The sequence below is a fragment of the Ranitomeya imitator genome, chromosome 2 (assembly GCF_032444005.1).
Source record: "Ranitomeya imitator isolate aRanImi1 chromosome 2, aRanImi1.pri, whole genome shotgun sequence".
Taxonomy (NCBI): domain Eukaryota; kingdom Metazoa; phylum Chordata; class Amphibia; order Anura; family Dendrobatidae; genus Ranitomeya; species Ranitomeya imitator.
The window spans coordinates 406,080,160-406,107,268 of NC_091283.1; the positions used below are offsets into that span (position 1 = coordinate 406,080,160).

General features: G+C 45.7%; 1 protein-coding gene across 2 annotated transcripts in view; it reads left to right on the forward strand.

Moving 5' to 3' along the window:
* The window catches only part of PGS1 (phosphatidylglycerophosphate synthase 1), a 34,451-nt gene extending 16,971 nt beyond the window's left edge, over positions 1–17,480 (forward strand). Inside the window, exons 2-10 of one of the 2 annotated variants that reach the window (XM_069750696.1) lie at positions 8,086–8,284; positions 10,173–10,250; positions 10,720–10,807; positions 10,942–11,131; positions 11,290–11,468; positions 11,683–12,177; positions 12,850–12,998; positions 14,737–14,863; positions 17,237–17,480. In XM_069750696.1, coding sequence (XP_069606797.1) covers positions 8,086–8,284; positions 10,173–10,250; positions 10,720–10,807; positions 10,942–11,131; positions 11,290–11,468; positions 11,683–12,177; positions 12,850–12,998; positions 14,737–14,856 — 1,498 coding nt within the window. In that variant the 3' untranslated portion in view covers positions 14,857–14,863; positions 17,237–17,480. The remainder of the gene's footprint in view (positions 1–8,085; positions 8,285–10,172; positions 10,251–10,719; positions 10,808–10,941; positions 11,132–11,289; positions 11,469–11,682; positions 12,178–12,849; positions 12,999–14,736; positions 14,864–17,236) is intronic. The other variant, XM_069750697.1, reaches the window with a different exon arrangement.
* The last annotated feature ends 9,629 nt before the right edge of the window (positions 17,481–27,109 follow it).

Here is a 27,109-nt window from a genome sequence, read left to right on the forward strand (position 1 = left end):
CGAGGACCGGGAAGATATAGGCGCGCAGCGGTGGAACGGGACAGGTGAATAAAGCCGATACTCACCCTCCTGGCGGTCCCTGCTCCTCTGTTGGAGATCGCGGTGTGCGTTCAGTGTTAACGCATACCGCGATCTCCCGGGAGCGTCACTCTGTGAGGCCCAGACTGCGCCTGCGCTTGCGCAGTCTATAAAGGCTTCGGACAGAGTGACGCTCCCAGCGTTATATTATAGATAAGACACCTTTAAATTTTAAATTTTTCACTTTCATGGCAGCCATTTGGTAAATTCAAAAAAGGTCATTTTTTTTCTCATTAATGTACACTCTGCACCCTATCTTGACTGGAAAAAAAGAAATGTAATTTTTGCAAATTTTAATAAAAAAGAAAAACTGATATCACATGGTCATATAAGTATTCAGACCCTTTGCTCAGACACTCATATTTAAGTCACATGCTGTCCATTTCTTTGTGATCCTCCTTCATTGGAGTCCAGCTGTGTTTAGCTAAACTGATAGGACTTGATTTGGAAAGGCACACACCTGTCTATATAAGACCTCGCAGAGCATGTCAGACCAAATGAGAATCATGAGGTCAAAGGAACTGGCCAAGGAGCTCAGAGACAGAATTGTGGCAAGGCACAGATCTGGCCAAGGTTACAACAGAATTTCTGCGGTACTCAAGGTTCCTAAGAGGACAGTGACCTCCATAATCCTTAAATGGAAGAAGTTTGGGACCACCAGGAGTCTTCCTAAACCTGGCCGTCCAGCCAAACTGAGCAATCATGGGAGAAGAGCCTTGGTGAGAGGTTAAGAAGAACCACAAGATCACTGTGGCTGAGCTCCAGAGATGCAGTAGGGATATGGGGGAAAGTTCCACAAAGTCAACTATCACTGCAGCCCTCCACCAGTCAGGCATTTATGGTAGAGTGGCCTGACAGAAGCTTCTCCTCAGTGCAAAACATATGAAAGCCCGCATAGTTTGCTAAAAAAAAAAAAAACACATGAATGACTCCCAGACTGAGAAATGAGATTCTCTGGTCTAATGAGACGAAGATAGACCTTTTTGGTGATAATTCCAAGTGGTATGTGTGGAGAAAACCAGGCACTGCTCATCACCTGCCCAATACAATCCCAACAGTGAAACATGGTGGCAGCATCATGCTATGGGGGTGTTTTTCAGTTGCAGGGACAGGACGACTGGTTGTCATTGAAGAAAAACGTGAATGCGGCCAAGTACAGAGATATCCTGGATGAAAACCTCTTCCAGCGTGCTCTGGACCTCAGACTTGGCAGAAGGTTCACTTTCCAACAAGACAGTGACCCTAAGCACACAGCTAAAATAACAAAGGAGTGGCTTCAGAACAACTCTGTGACCATTCTTGACTGGCCCAGCCAGAGCCCTGACCTAAACCCATTTGAGCATCTCTGGAGAGACCTGAAAATGGCTGTCCACCAACGTTCATCATCCAACCTGATGGAACTGCAGAGGATCTGCAAGGAAGAATGGCAGAGGATCCCCAAATCCAGGTGTGAAAATCTTGTTGCATCATTCCCAAGAAGACTCATGGCTGTACTAGCTCAAAAGGTGCTTCTACTCAATACTGAGCAAAGGGTCTGAATACTTATAACCATGTGATATTTCAGTTTTTCTTTTTTAATAAATTTGCAAATATTTCTACATTTCTGTTTTTTTCAGTCAAGATGGGGTGCAGAGTGTACATTAATGAGGGAAAAAAATGAACTTTTTTGAATTTACCAAATGTCTACAATGAAACAGAGTGAAAAATGTAAAGGGGTCTGAATACTTTCTGTACCCACTGTATATACTCTCACCTCTCAACTTTTTTTTTATCTATGTGTTCTGTCGTGAATTCCAGATAATCCCTTGTACGAAGAAAATAATGTAAATATGCATTTCCTCCTCTTGGCACTGATCTCACCCGTTAGTTATGTGAAATCTTGGGAACGATAGCCAGCTTACGTCAGCGCAGTAAAGCGTTGGACGGAGTGACGACACCTTGTCCCGCACCTCCAGGAATGAGGATTGTTGTTAGAAAAGCCCCCTCCACGTCTGACACTACCTCATGGTAACACAAAGTTCTGCAGATGACTAATCCGGCAGGCGGAGGACGACTGTGACCGGACACTGAGATGTCGCTACCCCTGGCTGCTGCTGAACCGTGGACTACGGACCCTTATGTCCGTGCTATGTTTAGCGGATTAAGTAAAGTGCAGGCCCGGTAGTCACAATGGCAGAGGCCGGAGATGTACACTGAGGTTTGCTCCATCTGTGTTGAATTATTGGATTTCTGCGGTATTTGTACAGTTCTTCCAAGCTGTGGGTATCTCAATATACATAGCAGAAAAAAAAACGTATGGTCAGCAAATGTTGGGAGACTGCGAGGAATGGAAAGAGTGACTGGATCCGGGGGACGCTGGTAAAGGAAGACGTGTAACTAGGCGCAGAGGGGGTAAACATTCTCGCCCCACTATACTACAGAGCTGGGAGCAAAAGCGTTTGGTAATGGATCAAGAATGATCCTGGGATCAGCGGGGCCTTGTGTTTCTGGCAGCCACTGATCTACAAGAGTCTGTGTGAAGGCCAGCTGTATGGGGTAGATTGGCCAGGTTGGGCTGTGTCCCATGTTGTCCATAATGTAGGTAAAAACCACACCAACCTGCACTAAAAATGCCAGGTGTCGCATGGCTAGTAACGGCAAGTGTCAATTGCTGTCCTTGGCCATCCGCATGTCAACGCCATTTCTCTAGAAACCGTGCAGGGTCATCTCGGCAGCAATCCTCCATTATGGCATGCTGGGCTTTGGTAGGGTGGGATCTACTGGCTTCTGAGGGAACATTGGTACCCGCGAGGTCCGGGGGGAGCACTTCCTATTAGTGACCACGGGTAGGTCATGGCAGCTCTCTGGTGTGTGATCTTCTGATAAGAAAGTATCAGATTTATAGTAAATGGGATTCGTGATTCATTCTGAAACTGGTTTGCTTTGTCTTGTAAGATCTCATGCCAATATACATAAGAGACACAATGGTAGGTGTGCGCCACCCGCAGAACCCGGGTGATTCCCTGAACTGTCATTGCAAGGACTGTTCCCTGCCTGGAATCGGTGCTGTACCTGCCGTCCCCTGGTCACTCCCCATTGTCCTGGTGCTATTGTAGTACCTGCAGGTGATAGTAGTGTTTCTGGGGAAGACAGGGAACTACCAACTAACTGCTGACATGTTATGTTACGGGCATTACTAGGCGGGGATTATGGTAGAACCACGTGGCAGCCATGTTTGCCATGTCTTTGATTACTCATTGCCTGGTACCTGGGAATGTACACCTTATACAGGGAGGACCCCCACAGTCGGCAGTCATGTCCTGAATGAGAGGGTCTCTGCCATTAAAACTGTTTTCAAAAAAGATTTTTCAGAACTTTTTTTTTTTCTAAACTTGGTAGAGAAGAGGAGTTGTTACAAAATAAGGAATGTGTCTTACCTCTAAACCTTACCTCTAGACCTCACTACTTCCGATCCTGGCGGAGAAATGGTGTCCTAAGTAACATATAGATGTATCTCTTCTCACCGCCAAGTGTGGTAAACCCCTTCAAGGGCTAAATTGGTTTTGTAATAGTCCAAAATAATGAGTGCAGGATAGGATAAGTAATGCATGTACACAGTGACAGCACCAGCAGAATAGTGAGTGCAGCTCTGGGGTATAATACAGGATGTTACTCAGGATCAGTACAGGGTAAGTAATGTAATGCATGTACACAGTGACTACACCAGCAGAATAGTGAGTGCAGCTCTGGAGTATAATACAGGATGTAACTCAGGATCAGTACAGGATAAGTAATGTAATGCATGTACACAGTGACTGCACCAGCAGAATAGTGAGTGCAGCTCTGGAGTATAATACAGGATGTAACTCAGGATCAGTACAGGATAAGTAATGTAATGCATGTACACAGTGACTGCACCAGCAGAATAGTGAGTGCAGCTCTGGAGTATAATACAGGATGTAACTCAGGATCAGTACAGGATCAGTAATGTAATGTATGTACACAGTGACTGCACCAGCAGAATAGTGAGTGCAGCTCTGGAGTATAATACAGGATGTAACTCAGGATCAGTACAGGATAAGTAATGTAATGCATGTACACAGTGACTGCACCAGCAGAATAGTGAGTGCAGCTCTGGAGTATAATACAGGATGTAACTCAGGATCAGTACAGGATCAGTAATGTAATGTATGTACACAGTGACTGCACCAGCAGAATAGTGAGTGCAGCTCTGGAGTATAATACAGGATGTAACTCAGGATCAGTACAGGATAAGTAATGTAATGCATGTACACAGTGACTGCACCAGCAGAATAGTGAGTGCAGCTCTGAGTATAATACAGGATGTTACTCAGGATCAGTACAGGATCAGTAATGTAATGTATGTACACAGTGACTGCACCAGCAGAATAGTGAGTGCAGCTCTGGAGTATAATACAGGATGTAACTCAGGATCAGTACAGGATAAGTAATGTAATGCATGTACACAGTGACTGCACCAGCAGAATAGTGAGTGCAGCTCTGGAGTATAATACAGGATGTAACTCAGGATCAGTACAGGATAAGTAATGTAATGTATGTACACAGTGACTGCACCAGCAGAATAGTGAGTGCAGCTCTGGAGTATAATACAGGATGTAACTCAGGATCAGTACAGGATAAGTAATGTAATGTATGTACACAGTGACTGCACCAGCAGAATAGTGAGTGCAGCTCTGGAGTATAATACAGGATGTAACTCCGGATCAGTAAAGTATTTGCAAAACACGAATGACTTGTATATATTCGGTGGGTAAAGCGTCTGCTTGTTTTTTTGAGTGATCAGTAGGCAGTCTTGAAGTGACTCTGTAGCACGTGGTTATTACCCCGGGTTATCGCTTTGGTCCTTCCTTCTTGGTTATACTAATAATCACCACCCCACTTGTTGCCCTTTTCTCTGAAATCTTACGTAATGTTTTCATTATCCGCCTTTTGAGGAATACCAGAGCTCTCTCCATGCAAGAAAGAGGCTCTCTGCCAGTAAGGGCAGTGTTGGCTTCTGGCTCGGGAAGGTTTCCTGGAGCCAGCCGGCTCTGTGCAGTAATGGGGGACACAGGCGAGTGCCCTACACCCCACATATATTACAGTAGGATACCCCTCCGCTTCCCGCAGCCCTCACCGTTATCAGGAAGCCTTAGCCTACCAGGGTTTTTCCCCTATTCCCAATGCAAATTTTATAACTGATACAAGTGATTAATCTGGTAAGACGGCCTACAGAGTCGCCCGTGTGGTTTGGAAAGGGCTTGAGATTTCGTAATTTACTTATTAAGATGAGGAATAATGAGCTAATCTTCCAGTATCCTGACATCTTGAGTAAAGCTTAGAAACCGTTTTGACATTACCCAACCGGGAACTTTTGTAACAAAAACCCAGTTTCCACCTTCTGTCACAGACCGTGGTGTAAGGTTATTTTTAGGAACAGACTTGTTTCCTGGGACATAATCTCCAAGGTGCAATCAGGTTTAGTCTTTGGTTTCAAGTTCACCTACATGTGCATCGAGGCTCGCCACGTTACATGGCCGGTACAGCAGAGGTTTCCGTGTCTGCTCGTCCATGCACACGTTAATGAGAAGATTGTGACCTCATTCCTAGTGTTAACCTAGTGACATCAGAGCCATTCACTGATCCCATTCCTGGCATTGGGGTGGGGTGAAACAAAAATCTCTTGGTTCTTACTGTACCTGAGGCTGATGAGCTCTTCCACCAGCAACAAGCGTTAAAGGGCTGGCTGACAGCCGCTCATTGCCCTCCTCTTGAGCGCTGCTGATCTCCAGGGACAGGTTTCTATTGGGGATTCGGAGTTTAGAAAAACATTATAGCCCCCCACTTTTTTTATGATCAAGAAAGGGTTTATTCACACATTATGGTCATGTTCCTGAAGATCAAGGCACCAACCATGTACATGTGTATAAACCCATAGATGTAAATGGGGTTTGCTCTGAGGTCCACATTGCGAGAGATCGACGGGTCGGGCTGGTTGCTGCTTAGTGGCGTGTCGGGTTGTGGCATCTTCCCAACTTTTTAGTGATTCTCTTAGGTGGCCATACACATTCATTGGCAGGTGAACGATTTTTTGCTTCACCAGCAATATACGTTTTCCTCCTTACTGTCATACAATCAATGACATTGGAGAAAGGACTAGTTATCAATCGCCTAAAGGGTTATTCCAACTTAAAAAAAAAAAAGTAACCCAATTGATTGCTAAAATGGGAGGATTGTTACCCTAAATCTCTGGCCCCAAATTTCTGCCAACATGAGTTGTATGACACCACAGGTCAGGTGGCTCCATTTTTGGCTGTGACACTGAGGCGGACCCTGCGTGTGGCTGTCTTCATCATTGTCATAGATATGATTGGAGCTGCGCAGGCATAATTCAGCCCCCTTGCTGTGGTCTTGCAGTCCGTGGACCCCGCTCTGGCGATCAGCACCCCGCCACAGTCTGGTGTCCGGTCCTCTGCTTCCATTATCCTAAGACTAGCGTGCGTGGCCTCTTCCGTGGTGGGTGTATCCCGCGCTGTGTTTAGCTTTTAGTCTGTGTAAACATTTAGGGCCGCAGTTGGAGGAGGTTTTTGTGTAGTCTGCGCACACTTGTAATTAGAGGAAGCTGCTCCTGGGCCATGACTCAGTTCTGTTGCCCCGACCCTGGCATTAGCAAACACCCGGCTTCTGGGAATCTTCATTTCTGAGCTGTCGGTGATTCTCCTTTGTCATGAATCACACTGTTGAAACAGTCTTCCAGAAATCATTATGAATGGTTCCCATTTCTCATTCCCTTTCCCCATGAAAGGAAATTTATTTACATGTACTTTAGGTGTAGTTGATTACTTCATCTTCCAGAAGACAAGAAATGTACCCAAATTATCACCGTTCTTCTAACCTTGCCCAATTCGTATGTATCTGTCTCTTTTGGTTTTGTGACTGTAACCTCCAAGTGCAATTTTGGTCCAGGAAAGGTGACTCGAGTGGCTGCAGATGCCGCCCTAAGTCTGTGGCCCCTTAATCAACTGATCGGGGTGTTGCAGATCACCATGGTCCGTCCTTGCATCCCCCATACACTTTGCCCAGCCTACATCATTAAAATACAGGACCTCAACAATCGCCTTTTTCTCTTTTTTTTGCTACTTTAGTACAAAGTCGGGAACCCCCTGATACCTTCCTATGGTTAATGAATGCTCCTTGTTCATACTTTATACGTGTATGCCGTAATGTCTCCATGTGATTCATTAGAAAGCCACAAGTTGGAGACCACCACTGTTTGCTTTCAGCCGGTCTTGCTTTCAACCATTTCCCTTCTGTGGAGAGGAATATCCAAACGAATACTCTGGTGTTGGTTCCTCCTTTCTGTGAAACTGGTAATGATCCTGTAAGAGACCACGCAGATGACAAAAGAAAAAAACTACGGGACTTCCCGATATTGTCATAGATAATCTTTTTGTAATGTGAGTTTTTGGGTATCTCCAAAATTCCTGCTCCAAAAGATTCCAATGGAAATTTCTGCAAGTCCTCCATGTGATGTTCATGGTCTGCCCAAGGATTGACCCCTTTACTGGGGTAGGTAAAGAGCATGTCTGATTTAGAAGGCATCTCCGAAAATAAGATACCGTAGTTTACCCTGAGACCAGCGGCTGTGATCGGTGTTTATTTTCCCTGCGGTGCCTCCACAGGTTAAATGCAGCATTGCATACTTTCCATGTCCATGGTCTTCCCATTGAAGTGTATGAAGGTTCTTTAGGGACTGCCGGGACCTTCACATATTAGCAAATCCACAGATATGGGAACACCAGTGCCAGTTTGACTGGAGGAGAGGTAGAAGTTGTGCAGAGCGAGATCTGCATACCCCAGCCCTCCTTTCTGGTGTATAATAGGGGGTCCCATTTTTAGCTAGTTTGGAAGTCCAAGTGCTTGAGGTCACTCTGCCAAAAAAATGCTTTGTGGAAAACCTCCTTGAAAGTTGGATTCCTTACCTATACTTATTGTTTATTTTTCTAGGACGCCTTTGTTCCTTCTGGCGCCACTCGTGGCTCCCTCCGTCCCACCAGCCAAGACACGGCACCCCCCTTTAGGTTGCGTTTGTCCACGGGGAGCCCATCGCTTTCAATGGGTGGGGAACCTGGTGCCGGAATTTGGGATCTCAGGTTCGAGTGTGAGGATTCTCACCAGCCCGGCCGAGTTCTACCAGGTGATGAAAGTAAGTGGCCGATGAGAGCGAGCTGATGGAAAATACTTCAAACCCTCCCCGATCTAATACTGATGGCTTACATGGGATAGCGCAGATTTCCTAATGTACAGTTAGGTCCATATATATTTGGACAGACAACATTTTTCTAATTTTGGTTATAGATATTACCACAATGAATTTTAGACAAAACAATTCAGATACAGTTGAAGTTCAGTCTTTCAGCTTTCATTTGAGGGTATCCACATTAAAATTGGATGAAGGGTTTAGGAGTTTCAGCTCCTTAACATGTGGCACCCTGTTTTTAAAGGGACCAAAAGTAATTGGACAGATTCAATAATTTTAACTAAAATGTTCATTTTTAGTACTTGGTTGAAAACCCTTTGTTGGCAATGACTGCCTGAAGTCTTGAACTCATGGACATCACCAGATGCTGTGTTTCCTCCTTTTTGATGCTCTGCCAGGCCTTCACTACTGTGGTTTTCAGTTGCTGTTTGTTTGTGGGCCTTTCTTGTCTGAAGTTTAGTCTTTAACAAGTGAAATGCATGCTCAATTGGGTTGAGATCAGGTGACTGACTTGGCCATTCAAGAATATTCCACTTCTTTGCTTTAATAAACTCCTGGGTTGCTTTGGCTTTATGTTTTGGGTCATTGTCCATCTGTAGTATGAAACGACGACCAATCAGTTTTGCTGCATTTGGCTGGATCTGAGCACACAGTATGGCTCTGAATACCTCAGAACTCATTCAGCTGCTTCTGTCCTGTGTCACATCATCAATAAACACTAGTGACCCAGTGCCACTGGCAGCCATGCATGCCCAAGCCATCACACTGCCAACGCTGTGTTTTACAGATGAAGTGGTATGCTTTGGATCAAGAGCTGTACCACGCCTTCGCCATACTTTTCTCTTTCCATCATTCTGGTAGAGGTTGATCTTGGTTTCATCTGTCCAAAGAATGTTCTTCCAGAACTGTGCTGGCATTTTTAGATGTTTTTTTAGCAAAGTCCAGTCTAGCCTTTCTATTCTTGATGCTTATGAGTGGCTTGCACCGTGCAGTGAACCCTCTGTATTTAATTTCATGCAGTCTTCTCTTTATGGTAGATTTGGATATTGATACGCCGACCTCCTGGAGAGTGTTGGTCACTTGGTTGGCTGTTGTGAAGGGGTTTCTCTTCACTATGGAGATCATTCTGCGATCATCCACCACTGTTGTCTTCCGTGGGCGCCCAGGTCTTTTTGCATTAATGAGTTCACCAGTGCTTTCTTTCTTTCTCAGGATGTACCAAACTGTAGATTTTGCCACTCCTAATATTGTAGCAATTTCTCGGATGTTTTTTTTTCTGTTTTCGCAGCTTAAGGATGGCTTGTTTCACCTGTATGGAGAGCTCCTTTGACCGCATGTTTACTTCACAGCAAAACCTTCAAAATGCAAGAACCACACCTCAAATCAACTCCAGGCCTTTTATCTGCTTAATTGAGAATGATATAATGAAGGGATTGCCCACACCTGTCCATGAAATAGCCTTGGAGTCAATTGTCCAATTACTTATGGTCCCTTTAAAAACAGGGTGGCACATGTTAAGGAGCTGAAAATCCTAAACCCTTCATCCAATTTTAATGTGGATACCCTCAAATGAAAGCTGAAAGTCTGAACTTCAACTGCATCTGAATTGTTTTGTTTAAAATTCATTGTGGCAATGTCTGTAACCGAAATTAGAAAAATGTTGTCTTTGTCCAAATATATATGGACCTAACTGTAAGTGTGCTGGTGAGGAACGAGCTATGGGGTTCCAGTCATACCCAGTGCGACTGAGTCACAATCAGTGTACTACATCATCCCCAGTGTGAGCCATGCGTCTTCAGGCCGCTGGAAGATGTTGATTTTATGTTTTCTTCAGTCTCAGATGAAAACTGCTAAGAAGCGAATCACGATGGCGTCTCTATACCTGGGCACAGGAGTTCTGGAGCAAGAACTGGTGAGCAGCTTTTCTTATGCTTTTTTTTTTTTTTCTTACTACTTTTAAACCATGATCTGATTTGCCAATTCTACTTTTTCACCTTCCATTAATTTTTAAGAACTCGCCTTTGTAATATTAGTCCTGGGAGACCTTGTCCTAATTTTGGTGGAGAACAAATCTGGCATTATTTTTTGTCTTTATTTTCACCTATCCACCAGAGGTGCATAGAAGTCGATCACACGCTGAACACAATTCCCCTGAGGAAAATCTGTGAGATCGGACCACTAATGCACGGACTGGCGACGGATCTCCCGACCTGAGCGTGACCGCTTCATGTATTTCTCATGTCGAGAAAGCGCGACCAGTCCGTGTATTGCAATTCAATTTCGGACCGATGTGCCCGGACATCTGAATGAGCCTTACGACGACTTTTATTTTGTGTTTGTTTCTGGCTTTAGATAAATTTCCACTTGTGTTGCTGGTTTAGGTGGACTGTATAGAAGAAACCCTGCACAGAACGGACCGGACTGACCTCCAAGTGTCCATTCTGCTGGACTACACCAGAGGATCGCGAGGTCAGTGATGGAATCCTGGGAATTCAGGTTGCGACTTCTCCATGTTTTCGGACTCTTGGTAATGGGAATTGTACTCATCGGTTATCACAGTTAACTGTTGGTTTTTTTTTGTGTTTTTTTTCTTACTATTACAGGAAAAAAGAATTCCCGCACCATGTTACTCCCTTTGCTGCGGAAATACCCAGACCGGGTACGTGTGTCCCTATTTCACACCCCAAACCTTCGAGGACTCCTGCGTCTGTTGGCACCAGAGAGGTTCAACGAGACAATCGGTCTGCAGCACATGAAGATCTATCTGTGTGATGACAATGTCATCCTTAGTGGGTACGTCCGCCAACACACACGCACGCACACTGTGCATGTCCACCCGTCTCTCTGCCAGGAACCGCAACCCTATTCTCAGGATCAGTTTTGATACAAAAATGATCCTTTTCAAGTTTTACTCCATAGATCTATTTAATGATGTATATGATCCTTTTCAGAGCAAACCTGAGCGACTCCTATTTCACCAATCGCCAGGACAGATATATTCTACTGCAGGGCTGCTCAGAAATGGCGGATTTCTTCGATGAGTTGGTGGCGGCTGTCGGAGACGTTTCCCTGCAGCTGGAGCCGGATGATACGGTTTACGTAGAAGAGGGAATGGAGCACCCGTATGAAGGCAAGTCGCTCCTGAGAGGTGGATGCTCAACACAAGGAGGGGAACTTCACTAGTTCATATATATTATATTATTAAAGAGGGGGGGGGAAGCGGTGTTAAATGGAAACCAATCCTTTTTGCATATCTGATGTTGGAATTGGATTGGCAGCTTTTTTTTAGTGGGTTTTTTACCATGTTTTATAACCATGTGTGATGTGTAGTAATCATTTTACAGGTGACAAAGCCAAATACTGTGAAGCCGCCAAGAACAGAGTGATGAACGTGATAGAGACGGCACGACACAAGCAGTGTGAGCTGCACAGCGCCAGCTTCCAGAGCCAGGAGCCCACCGTGGGCACAGAGACGGCAGATACATGGGTTTACCCACTGATACAAATGAAGCCATTTGGGATCCAGATAGACGAGCTGGTGACAGAGACTTTACTGACAGAGGCGGAGCGCGGAGACCAGCTGCATCTGACCTCGGGGTACTTCAACCTGACGCAGGGTTACATGGACCTGGTGCTGGGCACGAGGGCTGACTACAACATTCTCCTGGCCTCACCTGAAGTCAATGGCTTCTTTGGAGCAAAGGGCGTCGCAGGTGCCATACCGGCGGCCTATGTGCACATAGAACATCAGTTTTATAACGAGGTCTGCAGACAAGGGCAGCGGCTGAGGGTCCGGCTGCGGGAATACTTCAGAGACCAGTGGACGTTTCACGCCAAAGGTGAGACTGTCCTCTGGATTCCCTTCCAAGCGTATTAATCCTTTAACCCATTCACAACATCTGCTGCACATCAACACTTGCTGTATGGGGCGGTCAAGTGCACCCCCGTAATATCTTTTCACTATCAAGTATACGAGTTTATGACCTGCCATAAAGCATCCAACCCACTCATCGCTTCCGATCCAAACAATGCAGGTTTGCTCCACGTCTGCTACTGATTTGAAGTGTTCTGTATACCTCGTCCGTGGGCAGCCTTTTGGGTTTGAAGTTGTGCCAAACTTCACTTGGCAGCGACCATCACCATCTTAGTGTGGGTTTTGCCCGTACAGGCTCTGGGTAACACAAGACGCACTAGTAAGATGGTCAAGTCAGGACCCGCTCATCTTGGATAATGTGACCGGCTCCTGTTCCCCTTCTCCTTGTTCTGCTCTATAGAAACCTAGCTGCTGTGTCTCGTGCAGTAAAACTGGCTCAACCTGACACGCCGCTGCCCGTAAATCCTGCTTTACACAGGCCATGCCAGGAAACCTCAGCAGGGCGACTGCCTGCGCGTGTACAGGGATATGTTGTGGGCGCCGCCGATCTTATTATTCTGTTTGTATAATGATAAATTCATTAGTTTTGTTTTTTTTGTTTTTCTATAACTTGTTTTTTGTTTGATTCCTCCTGCAGGTCTGTGGCTCTACCCAGCGGGAAAAAACATGCCGTGTCTTACACTCATCGGATCTCCGAACTTCGGGTACAGATCTGTTCACCGGGATTTGGAAGCACAAATCGCCCTAGTGACCGAAAACAAAGACTTGCAGCGGCAGCTCCATCAGGTGACTGGCATTTGCACAGGGGGCTGGTGGATACCTTATGACCGGTGCAGGGGGCTAGTAGGTAGGCTGACGGTTACGTTATGATCCGTACAGGGGGTGCTCTATTTAAAGAGCAGCCTGTGGTCGGATTTTAATTGTCACAGAGGACCCCTCCACAGCTGCCAAGTACACAAGTATGTTTCTCCTCCATCCCTGTAAGGTCAGATGTACCCCTCGGCTGCCTCTCATGAGGTTTTTTTTTTTTTTTCTTGCTTTGCATGATTGTATTTATCTGTTATCCAAGGAGACTTTGTAATTATTGCTCAAACAGCTGCACATACATCCCAGGCAGTGCCATGGCATAAATAGGGCACCGTGCCGCTTGATGCCGTCGCATGTTTCAGTACTGGGGCAGATAAATGCGCTGGGAGTGTGCATAGCCCCCTACTGTCTGGGCAACTCTGATCACTTTGCTACACTGTATCAGCAGATCTAAAATGTGTAAGCCTGTCCTAGCGGGTTAGCTCACAGGACGTTCACCTAGACTGGGCTTAAAGGGGTTGTCTAGCAATCGCCTAATCACAAGATCTGATTGCTTGGCTCCTCACCGACTGGCAGAAAAGGGGACTTTATTCCCTGTTCGGATGGAGCCGCTGTGCATGATCCCGCCCGCCGTTCCGTTCATATTCTATAGGGCTGCCGAGAGCTGCACTCAGCTTTTTCCGGCAACCCCATATAGAACAAATGGAGTTGCATTCTGGCATCCGACCTTCCTAACTGTATTAAGTTATTTTCTCCGGACAACCCTTTTAATTGTAACAAACCCTCTGCTGTGAGACGTACATGGTCTGTGCTGTGGTTTCTGATACTGATGATCGTCAGTCCCATAAATTCTGAATAGGGCAGTGGGCGGCATATTGGACCCCAACAATCCATTACACATCCTGTCATCATGGATACGTTTCCTTCCGACATGTTTTTCCGGAGCCAGTTCTTATTTTCGCTTTCCTGTAACTTCTGTGAAAGTTTTTGTTTTTCCTGTTCTCGGATTGAGAAATCACGGCCATGTTTTTAGCGTAAAGCTTTGCAAGCGGCTCCCCCTGTATACAGAAACTGTGTCAGTAATGGATCTGCCGGGTTAGTCTCCATTTCCTCCATGTGTTACAGTGAGGACAATGACCACGGGGGAGGCACAGACTTCAACCGTGGCTTTTTTTTTTTTTTTTGCATAACTCCACACTGGCCAATGTGAGCGACATTGAAATTGCTTTTCCCTTTGTGTTCCCTCACCTAGATTTACTGTAAAGCAGGAAGTCCCTCCGTGCCCTTGTGCTGCTGTGGTGGGATGTGCTCGTCATGAGGCCCGTGCCCCTTCCTTCTTACACCCCCTGCATTGTGTTCTTACTGGCATCGGCTTATTACATCCCAAGTGAGCCGTGGCCATGATCAGACCCAGCACAGCACCCCGTCATTCCCTTCACAATATGTGTTAAATCTGCTGGTGTCAGGTCTGCCCCTACTTCTATGCCATGCACCTGACAACGGGGCACAGCCCCCATTAAATGTTGTTGGCGGTCTTGGCATCCTCTATAGCAGAGATGCTCGCCTGGGAGGCCCAGTAATGAGCAGGAATTACAATCCTGCCCTACTTTGGTGACACAGAAAGCAAATCTTGTAACCCTAAACCAGGCGTGATCCGACATGACGCCCAAAGATTGATGCAGGAAGGATGACGTACCGGCCATGTCTGTTTCTACAGGAGCAGCAGAATTTGTACAAGCGATCGGCTGACGTGACCCCCGATACCTTCCTGCATCCCAGCCGATACGTGAAGCTTTGGGTGAAGCTGGTGACGCCTCTGATAAAGAATTTCTTCTGAAGTTCCTGTGAGTGATGGCAGCGGTGAAAATCAAATTATTTTTGGCCTTAAACCATGAGGATCAGTCTGACCTTTCTAAGGGTTTGTGCAGATCTTTGTGTATTCCTCTGATCTGCCACTTCAGAACACGCTACGACCTACATGGGCCTGATCGTGTCCTCCTTGGCATCCCAGGCACCTAGACTAGGTGACTAGAGATGACCAGCTGCTTTGGGGACCGGACTAGGCACATGGCTAATTTCTTTATACCACGTTGTGGCCGCTGTACAAAAAAGTGCTGGCCCATACGTGGGCTAAAGAAAGCCCTTAGGGTACAGCTCAGCAGTTTTTAGGTAACAATCTGCCCAAGATCCCCTCTTGTTGGTGAATAGAAACTTTTTTTTTTTTTCCTTGAGCTGATAGGATTCAGGCTAATTAAATGACCCCGTTATCCCGCCGTCACCCAAATAAGATGGCCGTGATGATGATCTCTGGTCATGAGATCCACTCGTCGGCTGGAGACTATGCATGCTGATAGGTGTGAGCAATTGTAGCCGCTATAGCCTGGTGTGAATATCCTGTCACAGCTGAGAGTTTGTTACAGTTGTATCCAGCTTAAACAGTCCTGTGAAGAGTCTGCAATGCAGGCTGGCATATTTATTTACTGAAACTGATACACTGTAACAAACAATCAGCACTATTGAGAAATGTGCACTGCCTTTCTGAGCTCACAGATGGGGTGATACAATTGGCACATTCCACTTTTAGCTGTAGAAAGTATTAGGCTTGGGCTGAATCTTTTTTTTTTTTTTTTTTTTACAGCTGATCATGACTGTTTTCATTCACTGACTGCAAGCGGACATCTTGAATGTGTTGATGAAAGGAAACACAATGTATATAAAGTTTCAAAATGTTATGAATTTAAAAAGATCTGAAACTGCACTAGACACTGGATACAGAGACCACCCCGCTGGGGTCACGCTAAAGGGTCCGTAGAGCAGTACATTGTGTGATGATGCGGTCACCCGGCAAACTGGCATTACTGCACGTGTGCCACCGCCCCCCCCCCCCCCCCCCCCCCCCCATATCGCCAGCTGACTGGCATTACTGCACGTGTCGCACCCCCAGCCCTGTCACAGGCAGACTTGCATTGCTGCTCATGTGGTACCCCTGTCACAGGCAGACTGGCATTGCTGCACATGTGGTACCCCTGTCACAGGCAGACTGGCATTGCTGCACATGTGGTACCCCTGTCGCAGGCAGACTGGCATTGCTGCACATGTGGTACCCCTGTCGCAGGCAGACTGGCATTGCTGCACATGTGGTACCCCTGTCGCAGGCAGACTGGCATTGCTGCACATGTAGTTCCCCTGTCACAGGCAGACTGGCATTGCTGCACATGTGGCACCCCCACCCCGGTCACCGGTAGACTGGCATTACTGTACGTATGCCCCCATCACCCAGAATCATTACACAAGGCCATACCCAGAGCAGGAAGCAGTGATCGTGCGGCCATCATTGATCTGTCACTGCCTCGGCCCCTCTTCCCTTCTGGGTGACGTGACTCATTTGACTTTTGCAATGAAGACAAGTCGGCCGTATTATTCTAGATTTCGCTACGTCTTCCATCTTAACAGAAGTGAGTTTTTTTTTTTCCTTGTAGCAGAAGTGGTGAAGTCATCCTTCCTATTAATGTAATCGCGACTGCAGCAGAAATCACCATGAAGTTAGAGGGCGGAAGCCAGAAACTCCCTCACAGTTTCACATCAGTGATAGTATGCAAATCCCGGGGCGCTCCCACCGGCTGAGCTTCTTATTCCCCCCTGTCCTCTGTCCCCTGAGCTCAGGCCTAAATATAAAGCGGGATTCCCTTAATCTGCATTACAGGAAAGCAACTGTCTGGGTGGGCTGCCAGCATGTCGATGGGGGGCAGCATCCATTACAGCTTCTATGTAATTGCAGGGGGGCTCATTCCTTCCACGACGGCCTTAGGATGATGGGGGTGATGAGCGCAACCTGCCATCATTCTGGGAACGTTGATGGATACGGGATGCACGACTACATATAGAGGCCTTCTAAAGCCTCCAAGAGTATCTTTACAGCTCATTTTCCACTGAAATTTACTTTTTTTTTATAGTACAATGAAAGTTTTCAAAACGGCTTCAGGGAGAGGTTATTTTTTTAATTTAAGAAAAATGGTTTGTAACTTACGTACTTTGTTTCAATTCCTGGTCGGTGCCAACATTTCTGCTTGCTGTCAGTGAAAGGGATAATTCCTGATTATATACAAAAGAAACTTGTCACAGCTGAGGGTTTGTTCCAATTTGCAGATTGGATGCAGTTGTAACAAACCCTCAGCTGTGTGTATTTCTTGCCTTTTCACATGTTCCTGTGTTTCCAGGTGTCGGCAGACGCTGGACATGGCCGCCGTCTCCCGAGGATCCACCATGATGCCTTTTGATGAGGATGTCTTTGCTCCAGTATTGCATAGCTGTGTGTGGCTTTTCCCTCGCTCGCCCGCCGGCTACCACGCCAGGTATCCGGGTAACGCGCCCTCCACGAAGAACAGTTTTTTACTAATTTGCCCAACTATTTAATAGGACTTGTATATGAAGCATGGAAGCAAATAAAACCGTAACTCTGCACATTGGTGTTGTGAAGTCCCTCACCCCAGCGGCTGGGCACCCTGCCACCGCTGTAATCTTGGTAAAAATGTCTTCTGCCCGGAAACCCAGAAGTACCAACCTCAGAGCGCAGACATGGAAATATGGGGTCCTTGCATCGAAGAGTCAAAGGGGTCACTGAAATGGTGCAGAATGATTGTGACCAGACCCATCTATGAGGGGGGCGGATTCTTCCGTGCGCCCATCGGCATCCCCCGATCACAGGGCGCCGATGGGTTATGACAGCCGTGGGTCTCTTGAAGACCTCTGTGTCCGTCATCCCATACCGCCATAGGAGCCCAGCCTGTGGCCGTGCTTGAAAGTGAGCATGATTTTTACTTTATCCAGCAATACTGTGGTATCGGACGGCTGCAGGTTCATGTCTCTTAAAGCGACTAACAATTACAGTAAAAACTAAAAGAAAAAGTTTTAAACAATATGAAAAAAAAACAAGTTCAAATCGCCTCTATTACCCCATAAAATACAAATGTAAAAAAAATAAAATAAATAATTAACACGATAGACAAACATTGTAAATGGATTAACCCCTTCACGACATGCGCCGTACTAGTACAGCACATGTTGCGTCTCCCCCTTTGATGTGGGCTCTGGCTCCGGCCCACATCTTTCCAGCACATGTCAGCTGTTTGAAACAGCTGACATGTGCAAGCAACAGCCGCCGGTGGAATCGCGAACCACCCGTGGCTGTTAACCTGTTAAATGCCGCTGTCAAACTCTGACAGTGGCATTTCACGCGCACTTATGGCAAGCATACCGGAAATACCGCCCGTCGGTGATCGCGGGTCACCGATGTGTCGGCATGACAACCAGAGATCTCCAGCAGGCTCAATGGTTGTCACTGCCAGATTGCTATGAGCGTCACCCAGTGGTCAGCAATTCTTCAACATACAGGCGATCTGATCATTACCTGTATGTAGCAGAGCCGATCGGGTTGAGGCAGCTCCTAGTCTCCCATGGAGCGTATCAAAGCATGCAATAGTGTATATATGTGTATATATATATATATATATATATATATATATATATGTGTATATATATATATATATATATATATATATATATATATATGTGTGTATGTATATATATATGTGTGTATGTATATATATATGTATATGTGTGTATATATATATATATATATTATAAAAAAATATAAAAGTTCAAATCGTCCGACTTTCGCCCCATTCAAAATAAAACAAGAAAAAAACAAACTTGCACATATTTGGTATGGCCGCGTTCAGAATCGATCTATCAATAAAAATAAATAAAAATGAATTCACCTGCTCTCTAAACAGCATCACGAGAAAGAAAAGTTAAAACGCCAGAATTACATTTTTTTTTTTTTTTTGGTTGCTGCGACATTGCATTAAAATGCAATAATGAGCGATCAAAGGAACATATCTGCACCAGAATGGTATCATTAAAAATGACAGCTCGGCACGCAAAAAATATGCTCTCACCCAACCAGAGATCACGCAAAAATTATTATTTTTTTTTTTATATATATACAAACTTTGGATTTTTTTTTTTTTTCCCCACCACTTAAATAAAAAAGAACTTAATACATGTTTGGTGAACTCGTAATGACCTGGAGAATCATAATGGCAGGTCAGTTTTAACATTTGGTAAACATGGTAAAAAAAAATCCAAAAAACAGTTGTGGAATTGCATTTTTTTTGCAATTTCACCGCACTTGTAATTTTTTTTTCCAGTACACGACATGGTAAAACCAATGGTGTCGTTCAAAAGTACAGCTTGCCCTGAAAAAAATAAGCCTTCACATGGCCATATTGATGGAAAAATAAAAAAGTTATGGCTCTGGGAAGGAGGGGAGCGAAAAACAAACGCAAAAACGAAAAAGGGCTCTGTCATGAAGGGGTTAAAAAAAAAAACAACCAAAATTATTTTTTCAAATTCACCCAATAATGCAAAAATAATGCTGTAAGAGGCAATAAAATCATTTTTATCCCAAAATAGCAAAAAAAAGTCATCTTGCAAAAAAAAAAAAGCCCTTACACTGCTCCATTAGCCCTAAAAAGGAAAATGTTCCGAATCTCAGGACATGGTGGCACAACAAAAACTGGAGATCCTTGAGATCACCGTAACTGTACTGATGAGGAGAATCGTACTGCCAGGTCATTTTTGCCACACGTCGTTTTTTGGGGAATTGTTTTTACAATGTACAATGTCAAAATTTGGATTTTTTTTTTTTTTCAATTTCATTGCACCTGGATTTTTTTTGTCCAGTTGTAAAATGATTATCGTTCATAAATATAACTCTTCCTCCAAAAAAAACAAGCCCTCACAGGTCTGTGGACAGAAAAAAAATAGTTATGGCTCCTGGGGAGGAAAAAATGGAAATTGGCCATGTCAGGAAGTGGGTAGAGTGTATGAACATTTAGGTCCATTGTTCTGTGCCCTATATTGACATGAATTTATTCCATGAGAATATACATGCTAAACATGCATTTAATTCTGAAGCAAAGCTGGGTTCTTTTGACCATAATTGTTGGTGCTCTTCTGGTAAAGTAAGTAATCCCACAAAGGTCACTGAAAATGACTGTCCCTTTTAAGCTATATAGTTGATATTCGGTAAATTTAATGGAAGTAGACCTTGCTTGTGACTTGTGGTACAATCAAGGAAAAAAATGATAGCTCCCCTAGAAAATAATTTGACAGTAGGGACGTGTGAAGCTTAGGTGTGTCTTGTGATTAGCATCAGAGGTGTACACAAGGTTGTAATCAGTCAGTCTGCCTATTTATAGGGTGAAAAGTAGTCAATGTGCTGTTTGGTATCATGGTGTGCACCATACTGAGCATGGAGCAAAGCTAAGGAGAGATGTCTAAGAGTAGAGAAGAAATTATAAAGCAACATAGTAAAGGCTGTAAGACCATCTCCTAACAACATGATGTTCCTGTTAATACAATTGCACATATTATTCAGAAGTGTAAGGTCTGTGGGATTGGAGCTGACCTCCCCGGATGTGGCCGCAGGAGGAAACCTAATGACAAACTGAAGAGAATGATAGTATGGTAACCAAAGAGCCCAGAACAATTTCCAAAGGTGAACTCCAAGGTGAAGGTCCATCGGTGTCAGATTGCACCATGCATCGCTGACCAAAGAGGACTTCATGGAAGACAACTGAGGAGGAAACCACTGTTGAAAGTAAATAATAGAAAGTGAGACTGGAAGTTGACAAAATGAATATTGACAAGCCACAAAGCTTATGGGAAAATGCCATTTGAAAGGATGAGATAAAATTGGAACTTTGTGGCAAGTTGTCATGATATGTACTTTTGCCCTGTCCTGTATTTGAATAATATGCCATTTGATGTACAGTGGGGCAAAAAAGTATTTAGTCAGTCAGCAATAGTGCAAGTTCCATCACTTAAAAAGATGAGAAGCGTCTGTAATTTACATCATAGGTAGACCTCAACTATGGGAGACAAACTGAGAAAAAAAATCCAGAAAATCACATTGTCTGTTTTTTTAACAATTTATTTGCATATTATGGTGGAAAATAAGTATTTGGTCAGAAACAAAATTTCATCTCAATACTTTGTAATATATCCTTTGTTGGCAATGACAGAGGTCAAACGTTTTCTGTAAGTCTTCACAAGGTTGCCACACACTGTTGTTGGTATGTTGGCCCATTCCTCCATGCAGATCTCCTCTAGAGCAGTGATGTTTTTGGCTTTCCGCTTGGCAACACGGACTTTCAACTCCCTCCAAAGGTTTTCTATAGGGTTGAGATCTGGAGACTGGCTAGGCCACTCCAGGACCTTGAAATGCTTCTTACGAAGCCACTCCTTCGTTGCCCTGGCGGTGTGCTTTGGATCATTGTCATGTTGAAAGACCCAGCCACGTTTCATCTTCAATGCCCTTGCTGATGGAAGGAGGTTTGCACTCAAAATCTCACGATACATGGCCCCATTCATTCTTTCATGTACCCGGATCAGTCGTCCTGGCCCCTTTGCAGAGAAACAGCCCCAAAGCATGATGTTTCCACGACCATGCTTTACAGTAGGTATGGTGTTTGATGGATGCAACTCAGTATTCTTTTTCCTCCAAACACGACAAGTTGTGTTTCTACCAAACAGTTCCAGTTTGGTTTCATCAGACCATAGGACATTCTCCCAAAACTCCTCTGGATCATCCAAATGCTCTCTAGCAAACTACAGACGGGCCCGGACATGTACTGGCTTAAGCAGTGGGACACGTCTGGCACTGAGTCCATGGTGGCGTAGTGTGTTACTTATGGTAGGCCTTGTTACATTGGTCCCAGCTCTCTGCAGTTCATTCACTAGGTCCCCCCGCGTGGTTCTGGGATTTTTGCTCACCGTTCTTGTGATCATTCTGACCCCACGGGGTGGGATTTTGCGTGGAGCCCCAGATCAAGGGAGATTATCAGTGGTTTTGTATGTCTTCCATTTTCTAATTATTTCTCCCACTGTTGATTTCTTCACTCCAAGCTGGTTGGCTATTGCAGATTCAGTCTTCCCAGCCTGGTGCAGGGCTACAATTTTGTTTCTGGTGTCCTTTGACAGCTCTTTGGTCTTCACCATAGTGGAGTTTGGAGTCAGACTGTTTGAGGGTGTGCACAGGTGTCTTTTTATACTGATAACAAGTTTAAACAGGTGCCATTACTACAGGTAATGAGTGGAGGAAAGAGGAGACTCTTAAAGGAGAAGTTACAGGTCTGTGAGAGCCAGAAATCTTGATTGTTTGTTTCTGACCAAATACTTATTTTCCACCATAATATGCAAATAAAATGTTAAAAAAACAGACAATGTGATTTTCTGGATTTTTTTTTTCTCAGTTTGTCTCCCATAGTTGAGGTCTACCTGTGATGTAAATTACAGACGCCTCTCATCTTTTTAAGTGGTGGAACTTGCACTATTGCTGACTGACTAAATACTTTTTTGCCCCACTGTATGTAACTGTTCTCTGGTTTCTATTAGCTGTAATTCATGTATTTTCTTGGCTGGGAGTTCACCTGTAACAATATGTCTCCTTCCCCCAATACTTGCAGCCCTAAGCTATAATGTAATTAAGCTTTGTCAACATCACTAGTGGAGGAATAGCCATTCTTCCTCACAGCAGGTGGCTAGTCAAATGTACATATTACATAGACTCCCTGGAGCCCACCAGTCTAGAATCTTCTGGTGGACCCAACCATTGAATAGAAGGTGTGACCCCCCTTCATGGGCGGATCCCAGGAGCTCAGACAATCCATTCTTATTTTGAGATCAGATGTGAGTTGATCCTTGAAGGAGAAGGAGTGGGGATTCTTAGCTGAGGCAAGACCCCACGCCCATCTAGGACTGTGGAAGCGAACGGGGCGAGACTTGAGCTGAGTACATATCTCGTCGTTCGTGAGATTGTTTTGGGATCCCTTGGACTAATTGTGGACTATTGCTTTGTTACCTGGCACAAGGATTATCGGGAGGTGCCCCCGAACCTGTTCCATTGGACTAATTGTGGACTCTGTAGATCTACCTGCATGTGTTGTTCCAGCGTTCTTGATAATAAATCTGTTGAATCATCCCTCGGCCTGTTGTCCCTTCTTGCTCTGCCGTACACCCCGTCACAAACTGGTGGCAGCAGTGGGATGGTAAATATTGGAGGCCGAAGGACCAGGGGCCGCCAGCGTTGGGGGGCTGGTAGTTTTTTTTTTCTCACTGAATAGTAGTTTTTTCCACTGAGGCTTGATGGTGAGAGCCTCATCAGCTAGAGCTGCAGCTTCCTCCACAGTGGCTGGTCTCCTCTCACGCACCCATTCCCGGATCTCAGCAGGGCACTTGAAGTAAAACTGCTCTTTTAGGATAACCTGGAAGAAGGTCTCCCAGGTTAAGGCCTCCTCTGCCTCCAGCCAGCAATGACATATTTGTTTGAGTCTGTGGGCATACATCTTGAAAGACACTTCCTCATCGCAGGCTAAAGTGCGAAACTGAGTCCTGTAAGTGTCTGGCGTAACAGCATAATGTTCTAGAATAGTCTGTTTAATCTCCGCATACTCACAGTTTCCCCGAGGGTCCATAGCTCTATAGGCTGCGGCAGCTCCACCCTCTAAGAGCCCCACCAGATGTCGGACTCGCTCCCTTTCTGGGACTTCCATTAATCGACACTGATGCTCAAAGTCCTGGAAGAAGCCCTCAATGTCGCCTGCAGCCTCATTAAAGGGCTTGAAGTCTTTGCGGGACACTCTGGGGAGTTCCCTCATGGTGGGTGCTGGGGTTAGAGTCTGTCTGGAGCTTCTAGCTGCTTCCAAAGCGATCTGCCTCTCCAGCAATGCCATCTCCTGAGCTCTGTCCTCGGCTCTGTGAATGGCCTCCCTCTCCCTCTCCTCGGCTCTGTGAATGGCCTCCCTCTCCCTCTCCTCGGCTCTGTGAATGGCCTCCCTCTCCTCGGCTCTGTGAATGGCCTCCCTCTCCTCGGCTCTGTGAATGGCCTCCCTCTCTCTCTCCTCGGCTCTGTGAATGGCCTCCCTCTCTCTCTCCTCGGCTCTGTGAATGGCCTCCCTCTCCCTCTCTTGAGCTCGGTGAATGGCCTCTTTCTTATAGTCTATGGTGGCCTCTTCTCCCAGCAATGCCAACTCCTCCTCGTACCACACAACCCACTGACTCCTTTGGGCATTTACCTCCGGCTGCAGTCTTTCCTCCATTTGCTGTGAGGATCCTTCCTCAGCGTCATCTTGCAGGCGAACTCCTTCCAAAGCCTCAATGAGCTGCTCCTTGGAGAGTCCCTTGTAGCTGACTCCCAGTTCACGGGCCTTTGTTTGTAGGTTCACCGCAGTCCAGTTCTTGTACTCTGCGGTGCTGGTTCCCGATGTTGATGGGCCTTTGTCCTCCATTCCTTCTGCTCTGGTCCCACTGCTTGCCACCAGTTTGGAATGAAGACTGCCCCTGCAACCTTCCAGAGAATGGTGGACCAGATCCTCCGGGGATGTGGTGATTTTGCTTGTGCCTACTTGGATGATATCGCCATCTTCAGCCAGACGTGGGAGGAACATCTGAACCAAGTAGCCGTTATTCTTGACCTGCTTCTTGCAGCAGGCCTAACCATTCGACCAGATAAATGCCAATTGGGGATGGGTGAAGTCCAGTACCTAGGGCATAGAGTGGGAGGAGGGAAGCTCCGTCCTGAGCCTGCCAAAATCCAGGCTATTAGAGACTGGCCTGTACCCCAAACTAAGAAACAAGTTATGGCTTTTTTGGGCACTGCCGGTTATTACCGAAAATTTGTTTCTCATTTCAGCACTGTGGCCAAGCCTCTTACCGACCTGACCAAGAAAACGATGCCCCGGCTGGTGGTCTGGACTCCAGCCTGTGATGAGGCTTTTAACCGGCTGAAGGACGCTCTGGTCTGCGACCCTGTTCTGGCTGCTCCAGACTACAAGAGGAGATTCATTGTGCAGACGGACGCCTCTGCTTATGGACTGGGAGCTGTACTCAGCCAGGTGAATGCAGCTGGGGACGAGCACCCCATTGCCTACCTCAGCTGGAAATTGCTGGACCGAGAAGTGGCCTATGCAACTGTTGAAAAGGAATGTCTGGCTGTAGTGTGGGCCCTCAGGAAACTAAGACCGTATCTGTATGGACGAGAATTCACTGTGGTTACTGATCACAATCCCCTCATCTGGCTGAACAGAGTCTCTGGGGACAATGGACGCTTACTACGATGGAGCCTGGCTCTGCAGCCCTATAACTTTACCATACAGTATAGAAGAGGCAGCCAACACCAAAATGCAGATGGACTGTCCAGGCAAGAGGAGCCCTGAGTCCGGTCAGCCATGCCTGTGTGTACTTAACCAGCGACCTGTAGAGGTCCCTAGTACGTACACAAATTGGGAGGGGAAGGGATTGTCATGATATGTACTTTTGCCCTGTCCTGTATTTGAATAATATGCCATTTGATGTATGTAACTGTTCTCTGGTTTCTATTAGCTGTAATTCATGTATTTTCTTGGCTGGGAGTTCACCTGTAACAATATGTCTCCTTCCCCCAATACTTGCAGCCCTAAGCTATAATGTAATTAAGCTTTGTCAACATCACTAGTGGAGGAATAGCCATTCTTCCTCACAGCAGGTGGCTAGTCAAATGTACATATTACATAGACTGCCTGGAGCCCACCAGTCTAGAATCTTCTGGTGGACCCAACCATTGAATAGAAGGTGTGACCCCCCTTCATGGGCGGATCCCAGGAGCTCAGACAATCCATTCTTATTTTGAGATCAGATGTGAGTTGATCCTTGAAGGAGAAGGAGTGGGGATTCTTAGCTGAGGCAAGACCCCACGCCCATCTAGGACTGTGGAAGCGAACGGGGCGAGACTTGAGCTGAGTACATATCTCGTCGTTCGTGAGATTGTTTTGGGATCCCTTGGACTAATTGTGGACTATTGCTTTGTTACCTGGCACAAGGATTATCGGGAGGTGCCCCCGAACCTGTTCCATTGGACTAATTGTGGACTCTGTAGATCTACCTTCATGTGTTGTTCCAGCGTTCTTGATAATAAATCTGTTGAATCATCCCTCGGCATGTTGTCCCTTCTTGCTCTGCCGTACACCCCGTCACACAAGTGACATCAGCCCTATGGTTACACACACACAAAAATGAAGCAAAGAACAGAACATTGTACCTCCTGTGACACATGGAGGAGGCTCGGGTAGGTTCTGGGGCTGTTTTCTTCATCTTGCACAAGGTGGGGGGGGTCTTGAATCTGAACAATGAAATCTCAGGACTATAAAGACATTCTGGCGAAACGTCCTGCCGAGTGTCAGAATGCTTGGTCTGAGTCACGGGTCATCCAACAGAATAATGACCCCAAAACAGAATGTCTGGAGATATTCGGAAACATCCTCCATTGGCATAAATCCTACTAGGATGCACTAATGTAGGGGTCAATTGTAGTAAAAGATACAGAAGACAAGGGATGACACTGGGCACCAAGACTTGCATGGATTATATTGTGCTGCTTGCTTCGAGCCTTAAAATCTTTAATGATAGAACGACTCCACAGATGCAATCTCTAAAGCATCGGTTCTGCTGCGATCAGTGTGATGAGCGCTGCAGGCAGTTGGCATTGTGCACTACATGAAGGGCACTGAAGTGCTGGTTGTCCTCTCAAGGGCTACTAGAGGCTACACTGCACCATCTTCTCGGACTGTGAAGTGACTGACCTCTTCTTTTTGCTTTTATATACTGAAAAAGTTAAAAAGATCTGGCACAGGAAAGTTTATCCTAATCCTGCCAGGCTAGTCCTCACTTTCATTTTTTTTTCTCTCTCCTTCATACATGGGCACCCGCTGTCGGGAAAGGACTTAGAGTATTCTCATATCTAGTATTACGATCAGTGGGATTTCCCCTTCAATCTGGGACTGAAGACCCCACAGTGCTGCAGCGGTTTTCCTGCATAACAGGGAGTACTGCTCTGCAGGGATTAATTTAGCGGGAAGCAAGGCGTTACATCGTCGCTGGGTCGCTGTGACCAGTGGGGTACCGCAGGGGTCAGTATTGGGACCTGTTCTCTTCAACATATTCATTAATGATCTGGTAGAAGGTTTACACAGTAAAATATCGATATTTGCAGA